At 62.0% G+C, this 9,037-nt stretch overlaps 1 protein-coding gene across 6 annotated transcripts; it reads right to left on the bottom strand.

The window, feature by feature from the left end:
- Positions 1-3,193, bottom strand: FNDC11 (fibronectin type III domain containing 11). Of its 6 annotated transcripts, none has more exons than XM_016938336.4 (2): positions 2,454-3,193; positions 1-1,277 (listed from the first exon to the last, which is right to left on the bottom strand). In XM_016938336.4, the coding sequence occupies exon 2, from the start codon at positions 1,112-1,114 to the stop codon at positions 89-91; it is 1,026 nt and encodes a 341-aa protein (XP_016793825.1). In that variant the 5' UTR covers positions 1,115-1,277; positions 2,454-3,193; the 3' UTR covers positions 1-88. The 6 variants fall into 6 exon arrangements, with proteins under 6 accessions (XP_016793825.1, XP_016793827.1, XP_016793824.1 ...); XM_016938338.4 differs by having other exon boundaries at positions 1-1,055; positions 2,519-3,191; XM_016938335.4 differs by having other exon boundaries at positions 1-1,055; positions 2,454-2,793.
- Positions 3,194-9,037: the final 5,844 nt, after the last annotated feature.

Raw genomic sequence — 9,037 nt, 5'->3', positions numbered from 1 at the left:
TTTAAAACATAAATAGGTTTGCTTCTTTAATTCCGTATGTGCATTTACACTCTTCTTTATTAGTGGATAAATATTAGAAAATCATCTCTCAGACAGAGTGGCTGAGGGTGGGCCCCTCCAGGGGCTCCGGTTTGGTGTGCAGGGTGAGGCTGTCCCTCCAGGGCTCGTACACCAGCGTGGAGGTCTCGGCCCTCTTGATGGTGAACTTATAGGATCGGTTGGGCAGCAGGTTTCGGACGTCGAAGGTGCAGGCAGCCACGGGGATGACGCCACACTGGGCGCACTCCTGCTGTGTCCGCGGGTCCAGCAGCCTGAAGCGCAACTCATACTGCTCCGATGTGGCCGGCTGGATGGTGACGAACCAGCGCAGCCGGGCCCAGTCCTGGTGAGCCGCCGACGCCTTTCGGTCAAACACGACAGGCATCTTGGTGCTCAGCATGAGCCAGATGTGCGGGATCTTGGTGGCACTGACATCAGACACCAGGCGGTGCTTGACGTGCAGCCGCCCCGGCACCATCATGGTCAGGAAGCTGTCCATGACGGCCGACACGTCCGCCAGCCGCCGCTCCACCAGCGCCCAGTCGGCCAGGAAGGGCCGCGGGTCCGGCGACCGGAGCAGGGCGTCCAGCTCAGCACGGCCATGGTCGAGCTGTTCCAACAGGTCCCCGAGCAGCAGGAGCTGGATCTTGGTCTGAGCTGTGCCCACCTTCTTCATGCGCTGGAACTTCCAGGGGTCGATGAGCTGGAACAAGGCGCTAGGCAGCACCAGCGGGTTCTGGTCGCCCAGGGCCAGGTGCTTGGGCAGGACCTCGATGTAGTAGGAGCACTTACGCAGCAGCTGCATGCGGGCGTGGTGGCGCTTGAGCAGGTGCGGGCTCAGGTCCGAGGTCAGGAACTCGCGCAGGGCATTGCGGCGCTCAGTGTAGGTCCTCCACGCCTCTGGCTCCAGCAGCTGCTGGTCATCTGCCTCCTCCTGGTCCAGGAAGGACTGGGGATTGCCCAGCTTCATCTTGTCCAGGCCCAGGCCTGCCACATGGGCGCTCATTATCCGGGAGCTGGGGGGAGGGCTGGGTGTCAGCTGCCAGGCAGGCTGGCCTCCCCTGGGCTGTGGCATGTTCGGGGGATGGATTCAGCCCACTGACCCCATGCTGGACCTCTGTCCTTCTTCGGGGGCACAACTCGCTGGGAAGAGGCTGCCTGGAGGGCTGGATGGGCAGCCTACAGATCTGGACACAGTTTATACTGAGGGGCAAAAACCTCTACTGACAACCAGTGGCCTGTGGGACAGGACAGGGAAGAACTAGGACTACGGACTTCTGGCCAGAACCGCCAGGGCAGAAACCCCAGCCCTGACCTGTGGCCTTGCAAGGGCCCCAGTTCCTAACCCTGCTGCTGAAAGGGGTTGCTGGCACCCCTCGGGGCCGTGGAGAGGGGACGGCGTGGTCCTAAGCAGCACAGGACCCCCCTCGGGTACATTCGCGGGCCATCCTCCCGCTCCGGTTCTCCCTGGGGACGCTCCACGCCTCACCGCAGTTGTAGAGCACAGAGACAGGCCTCACCAAAGACGAGGCCAGCTGGCCGGTCAGCATGGGAGGAGGGTGGCCAGGCCTGGGCCCGGAGGAGCAGCCCTCCTCCTATGCTGTGGGCCCTCGCTGTGGACCCGGGATCCTGTCCCTGGTGAGCTCATGGACTCCACAAGTGACACTCCATTTCCCAGATGGAGCCTGAGGCTAAGAAGCTTGGTTCTTGTTCTCATCCAGGGCTTGAGCCCAGTGCTGAGCCGAGTCTGACCCTCTGTCCGTGGGTGCACCGGCTGAGTGCAGCTGTGGCCCCAGGCTCTGCCGCAGCTCCCTGGAGAGCAAGCCGCACCCCTGGTTGCAAGCCGCACCCCTGGTTGCTGCCCCGGCTCCCAGCAACCCTGGAGATCTCAGGTTGTCACAGCCACTTGGGCCTTGGACGACCCACAAATGAAAGCTAAGCAGTTGCTGAGTTCCCCAGGGCCACACAGGTACGTGGTGAAGTCATATCTGCCTCACGCCCAAAAGGGCAACCCTTGACCTTCCCGGGGCATCGGGGCGAGAACAGGCCCCTGGGGACAGCAGGGAGTGTGTCTGGGGTGAGGTGCCAGCTGAGAGCAGGACCCCAGGACCCCAGGCCTAAGCCCTGCTCTTGCTGGAGGCTGGGGCGGATTTCACCGCTGGAGGGAAACCGTGCCTCTGTGACGCGTGAGGGATGTTTTCTAGTCTCCAGCAGCTGCCCAGGTGGAACACCCAGAGAGGCTGGTCGTGAACCCGGAAAGGTGGTTCTGAGCCCCTCGCTGCTTCCTACACGCCCCTGGTCCCAGGCCCGCTTCCCTGAGACCACCAGGTGCCCGCACTCTACCCCCTCCACCACACTCCCCTTGGCTCCCCTGGCCCGGGCCCACCTCCCCGGCCGCTCTGCCTGCCCCTTACCTTCTCCAGACCCCCAGCCCTCCTCTCCCGGCCCCCGCCGCCGCCCCAGGACCGCGCCCACTTGCCCTGCCTCTGAAGCGGAGCCGCGCGCGGACTTCCCAGAGCCCAGGCTCCCTCCGCACTCCGCGGGTTGCCCTGGGGACCAGCGGCCTTTGTGACGCTGCGGCCCGGGGGCGGGGCGGGGGTGGGGACCCAGGACCCCGAGCCGAGTAATCTTCCATCCGTTTCGCTTCCTGGAGAGCCCCAGACTTCTGGGGGCCCGCGTCCCCGACTTAGGGGCCACCGCGGGTGGCTGGTCCAAGAGCCAGGCTCCAAGGGGGGGGTTCCCGTCCCGGAGCCCTTCCGCGGGCGCACGCACCCACGGCTTCGGGCGGGGCGCAAGAGCCTCGGGTGACTGGGAGGGAGTTCCTGCTCAACCTCCCAGTCCGAGCGCACTCCTCGGGAATCCCTCGGAGGAATTTGGGAGAGAGGCAGTGACCGGTGACCTGGCGGATGGTCCACCCAGTGCCTGGACAGAGGAGAGGGGCGGCTCCCCCCGCCGCGGGCTCTGCCCAGCAAGGCCCCGCCCATTACAGATGCCGCCCATTACAGGTTCCTCCCACCACGGGCTCCCCCCACCGCAGGCTCCTCAACCACAGGCTCCTCCCACCATGGGCTCCCCCTTCCCCCTCAACGGCCCCTCCCATCACAGGCTCCTCCCGGCGCAGGCTCCTCCCACCATGGGCTCCCCCCTCCCCCGCAACGGCCCCTCCCACCACAGGCTTCTCCCAGAGCAGGCTCCTCCCACCACAGGCTCCTCCCAGCGCAGGCTCCTTCCACCGCGGGCTCCCCCCACCACGGCCCCTCCCATCATAGGCTCCTCCCACTACAGGCTCCTCCCACCACATGCTCCTCCCACTACAGGCTCCTCCCACCACGGGCTCCTTCCACCTGGGGCTGTCCAAGCTCAGGCACCGACCTGACTCTGGATAAATGGGGTCTCCATAGCTCCAGGGAGCCCCGCAGGGGAGCTCTGAGGCCATCTGGTCCCGTCTGTATCTGTTCAGTCGGGCTCAGGGCCTCTGGGATCCCCCCCTTCTCCCACAGCACACCCCAGCTAGCTGGGGGTCTCCTGGGGTCACAATCTTAGACACCCCAAGGTGCCCCTCCTTCACCTTCAGGAAGATGCTGGAGGAAGACACCCTTTCCATCCTCCTCATCTCCACCCCCACGGAGGTCAGTGCTGGGGCCTCTTCCAGGATGGGCGTCTTTGAGCCCCTACCAGGCTGTTCTGTAACTTGAGCCTCCCCCCTCCTCCCGGTGACCCCACCCTGGAAGAGCTTTCCCTTGGTGCATGGAGGCCCCAGGGGTTAGGCCTGGCAGGAAGTGGGTGGGTGTGGGTGGTTTTTTTTTTGAGATAGCGTCTTGCTCTGTCACCCATGCGGCAGTCTTCACCCCCGGGGCTCAAGTGATCCTCCCACCTGGGTCTTTCTGATCCTTCCGGATTACAGGTGTGAGCCTTGCACCCAGTCCTGTTGGGTGCTGTTTCTGCCCTGCCCTCCCTGCCTGGGCTGGAACTCAATAAATGCCGGCTATTGTTATTGTTATTTAGGGCTCCAGGGGACAAAGCCGGGGTTGTTTGGAGAAGGGGGTGCTGTCTGACGCGGAGGGTTGGGAAGCAGTAGGAGTTAGACCCCTTACCCCCAGCCCTGCAGCCTACTGACGGAGAAGCGGGGTGGGGGCAGAGCAGCCTCCCCTTCTCTTTTGGGGCCAGGCAGGTCCTGGATGTCTCCCCTCTCCTGGGCTCCACCCTACCCCCTTTCTTTCAATTTCTGATTTCTAATCTAATTTTTTAAAGTTAAACTTTTGGCCAGGCTCGGTGGCGCAGGCCCATAACCTCAGCACTTTGAGAGGCCAAGGTGAGAGGATCCCTTGAGGCCAGAAGTTTGAGACCAGCCTGGGCAACACAGGGAGACCCCTGTCTCTACAAATAATTTGAAAAATTAGCTGGGTGTGGTGGTGTGCCCCTGTGGTCTCAGCTACTTGGAAAGCTGAGGCTGGAGGATCACCTGAGCCTGGGAGGATGAGGCTGCAGTGAGCCAAGATGGTGCCACTGCACTCCAGCCTGGGTGACAGAGGGAGACCCTGTGTCTCTAAAAAGAATAATAATGGCTGGGCGCAGTGGCTCACGCCTATAATCCCAGCACTTCGGGAGGCTGAGGCAAGCAGATCACCTGAGGTCAGGAGTTCGAGACCAGCCTGGCCAACATAGTGAGACCCAGTCTCTACTAACAATACAAAAATTAGCTGGACGTGATTGAGACCATGGTGAAACCCCATCTCTACTAAAAATACAAAACACTAGCTGGGAGCAGTGGCAGGCGCCTGTAGTCCCAGCTACTCGGGAGACTGAGGCAGGAGAATGGCGTGAACCTGGAAGGTGGAGCTTGCAGTGAGCCGAGATCACGCCACTGCACTCCAGCCTGGGCGACAGAGCGAGACTCTGTCTCAAAAAAAAAAAAAAAAAAATTAGCTGGACGTGGTGGTGGGTGCCTGTAGTCCCAGCTACTCAGGAGGCTGAGGCAGGAGAATCGCTTGAACCCAGGAGGTGGAGGTTGCAGTGAGCCGAGATTGTGCCACTGCACTCCAGCCTGGGTGCAATAAGACAGAGGCCTGTCTCGAAAATAATAATAATAATAATAAAGTTAAACTTTTACTTTTAAGATAAGTATAGATTCATCTGCAGTTGTAAGAAGTAACACAGAGGTCCCGTTACCCTCTATCCAGCATCCCCAGTGGTAGCATCTTGCAGGACTGCAGTGCAGAATCACGCCAGGACCTTGACGTCGATACAGACGCAAGGCAGTGCCACCCCCGTGGGACCCTGACATGTTCTTTACGGCCACGCTGCTCCCTCCCACCCCTCCCTAGCCCTGCAACCACTCATCTCTCCGGCTCTGTCTGGTCATTTCAAGAATGTCCTATCAGTGCAGGCTTTCAGTATGCAGCCTTGGGACTGGCTTCTTGCGCTCAGCATAGTCCCCTCTGTGCAGGGTCAACAGTCACTCCTGTTCACTGCTGGGCACCAGGGGCCAGTTTGTGCTCAGTCTTGCTCAACCCTGTTTGTGGCCACCAGGGCATGGGCAGTGAACACTTTGGCTCTGTTGTCCCTGGTGGGGACAAGCTCTCTTCCCTGGGCCCTGAGGATGGTGAAGCCTGGGGGTAGTGGGGCCAGTCTTGGGGGAGAGAATGCACGCTGACCACTGAGGCCCTCAGAGCTGTGGCCCTCCAGACACATAAACCTGGATGGGGGGTGGCCTGATGTGGCAGAGCTCCTGCCACCAGCCTCCATCTGAACACCAGGAAGGGCCCTGCACCCCATCCCCCTGGTCTGTGTCCTCACTGCCATTGTAAGCTCAGTGCTCTTACAGATGGGGAAACTGAGGCACAGGGAGGTTCAGCACTGTATGCCCAAGGTCATGTGGACAGTGAGTCTGAGAGCAAGATTCCAGCCCTGGTCATTTTTATTTTTTTGAGATGGAGTCTTGCTCAGCCGCCCAGGCTGGAGTACGGTGGCGCGACGATCTCAGCTCACTGCAACCACTGTCTCCCAGATTCAAGTGATTCTCCCGTCTCAGCCTCCCGAGTAGCTGGGATTACAGGTGCCTGCCATCATGCCTGACTAACTTTTGTATTTTAGTGGAGACGGGGTTTCACCATGTTGCCCAGGCTGGTCTTGAACTCCTGACCTCAGGTGATGCACCCGCCTTGGCCTCCCAAAGTGCTGGGATTACTGGTGTCAGCCGCCGTGCCTAGCCTTTTCTTTTTTTAAAAAAATAGAGATGGGGGTCTCACTATGTTGCCCAGGCTGGTCTTGAACCCTTGGGCTTAAGCGATCCTCCTGCTTGGCCTCCCCAGATGCTGTTATTACAGGAGTGAGCCACCTCACCCGGCCAAGCCCCAGACTCCTGACCCCGTCCAGATTGATCCTGTACCCAGGCCCCTTTCCTCACTCCCCTCTGTGCCACCCACCCGGTTAGGGCTGAGGGAGGAGGTGAGGTCATGGGGGAGGGCACAGCAGGCAGGGAAGGGGCTGCTGACACGGACACCTGGCAGGGGCCCTACGCTGGGCTGTGTTGCACCTGGTGGGTGAGGTGAGGAAGGGGTGGACGGGCGGGCACAACTTGGAGGGCAGCGGGACAGGGCAGCTGGGCATGCGGGGCCGGGGATTCTGAGGACCACCAGGGAGGAGCTGGATAAAGCCGGCCTCGGCTGCCTGCCGACCACACTCACCCTGGCATGTGTGCGGTGCAAGGGCAGCAGGTGCAAGGAGGGGGAAGGTGGGGCAGACGTGGGGAGCTGATCTGTGGGCAGGTGGGGCGGTGGGGGTGAGACACGCCGGGGCAGAGGCCCAGTGGGGCCCTAACCCTGATGGCCAGGCCTGCCTCTGGTTCCAGCTGGGCATGGAATGTGCTGAGTCCTGTGCCACGATCCCATGGCTCTAAGGGGCAGGGAGTGTCTGGGAGGAATCTGCATTCAGTGCCCTGAACACCTGACCCTGGTGTGGTGGGCACAGGAGCTTTCCATGGCCTGAGGAGGCCTCCCTGGGGCTCTGCGGCCTTGGCGTTCTAGGAGGGAAGAGTCACGTCCTAGGGAGGATTTAGGAGAGCTGGTAGCCACACCTGTAGTCCCAGCACTTTGGGAGGCAGGAGGATCGCTTGAGGCCAAGAGTTCAAAACCGGCCTGGGCAACATAGTGAGAGCCCATCTCTACAAATAATAAAAAATTTATCTGGGCATGGTGGCGCACACCTGTAGTCGGGCAGGAGGACGGCTTGAGCCCAGGAGATCGAGGCTGCCACTGCACTCCAGGCTGGGCGACAGAGTGAGGCCCTGTTTCCAAAAAAAAAGTAAAGAAAAGAAATGGTGGGCAAAAGCCTCACCTGCACGTGAGGAGACGTGGGTGTGGGGAGGAGACGGCGGCGGTGGGGGGAGTGGAGGGGAGGAGACGGCGGGGGTGGGGTGGGGGGAGGAGACGGCGGCGGGGGCGGGAGGAGACGGCGGTGGGTGGGGGGAGGAGAGGGCGGCGGGGCGGGAGGAGAGGGCGGTGGGAGCGGGAGGAGAGGGCGGCGGGGGGAAGCGCGGGAGGAGAAGGCGCTGGGGCCCCTCGAAGGCCACCCCCAATGTAGTATCTACAATTCTCCACATTTCTCAACACCCCCCACCACCCCCAGCAGGACACCTCTCTGGTGCAGAGCCTGCCCTGAGCCTGGCGATGTCCAGTCTCCCAGGGCCCCTGCTGGCTCCAGGCTATCAGCCCGGACACAGCTTGGCTGCTGGGGTGCCCTGAGAACCAGGCCACGGGTGTCACTGCCACCCCACAATGCACACACCAGTCCCCAGACGTGAGGTTTCTGAGAAGCCCATCTGTGACTCCAGGGCAGGCAGGTGCGAGAGGCGCTTGTCATTGGCTGGACACTGGTCACGCCTATTGGAGGGATGCATTCAGCCACACGCATGAAGTGGGGGCATGGATGCGTGTGAGATGTGGGAAAGGGGCGTGAGGCTCCCTGAAGGCCACCCAGGTGCAGAAGGGGCTGCTGGGGGAGGCCGGCAGGAGGAGCGAGAGACTGCAGATGGCCTCACCCCACCCCTGTGCCTCAGGACCCAGAGGGGAGGCGGGAGGAGTGAGAGACTGCAGATGGCCCCCACCCCACCCCACTCGGGACCCGGAGGGGATGTGGGAGGAGAGAGAGACTGCAGATGGCCTCACCCCACCCCCGTGCCTCAGGACCCAGAGGGGAGGCGGGAGGAGTGAGAGACTGCAGATGGCCCCCACCCCACCCCACTCGGGACCCGGAGGGGATGTGGGAGGAGAGAGAGACTGCAGATGGCCACCACCCCATCCTCCTGCCTCAGGACCCTGTACCGTGCTGCTGGGTTTTGCTGGGATTTGCTCCCCCAGTACTGCCCCGATCTGGGGACCTACCTGAGCGGGCAGAGTTTGCTTCAGCATGTGGGGGCTTGGCGCTGTCCAGGGAGAGGGTGGGAGGTCCCCAGCCAGGGACTCACCCGCCGCCCCTTCTCCGTGTGCTCATCCCCCTGAACTGGGGCCAGGCGTCCGCAGCCTCCACTTCCCCACAGTGGCCTTTGGGTATGGCCTGGGCATTGACTGACTCAGAAGCTGGTCATCGGGCAGCGTGGGGCATCTGGGTGCCTGGCCTGCGGCCGAGCTCCCTGCAATCAGCATCTTGTTTTACTGCATGAAAGCCGGGGTGCTGAGAGCCCCCTCACTCGCCTGTCCTCAGCCTTTGCTGCAGAGGCTGGAGGCTTAGCACCTGGAGCAGGGTAAATGATGTTAAAATATCTGGCCAACATTTAAATAAGCAGGCAATTTTTCACCTGAGTGCAGCTCAGGCTTGGCAACCACTGCAGGTGCTGAACAGCAGCGCTTCTCCGTGGACCCCCCACTTCTCCGTGGGCACGGGCGGCTGTTGGACTGTGGTGCCCTTGGGCATGGGCCGGGCCTGACTGGGCAGAGCCATTCCGCCTGCCTGGGCCTTGCAGAGGGCGGGAGAGAGGCTGGCCCTGCCCACCCCGCCCTCC

This window comes from Pan troglodytes, chromosome 21, assembly GCF_028858775.2.
Source record: "Pan troglodytes isolate AG18354 chromosome 21, NHGRI_mPanTro3-v2.0_pri, whole genome shotgun sequence".
Taxonomy (NCBI): Eukaryota; Metazoa; Chordata; class Mammalia; order Primates; family Hominidae; genus Pan; species Pan troglodytes.
The sequence above is the reverse complement of the archived record's forward strand: the minus strand, read 5'-3'. Positions and strand labels throughout refer to the sequence as shown.

Excerpts from the sequence above, each read along its gene's own strand:
- FNDC11 (XM_016938335.4), bottom strand. The coding sequence starts at position 2,674 with ATGGAAGATTACTCGGCTCGGGGTCCTGGGTCCCCACCCCCGCCCCGC. Across the intron at positions 1,056-2,453 it reads GGGCTGGGGGTCTGGAGAAG|CTCCCGGATAATGAGCGCCC; the intron begins GTAAGGGGCAGG and ends CCCTCCCCCCAG.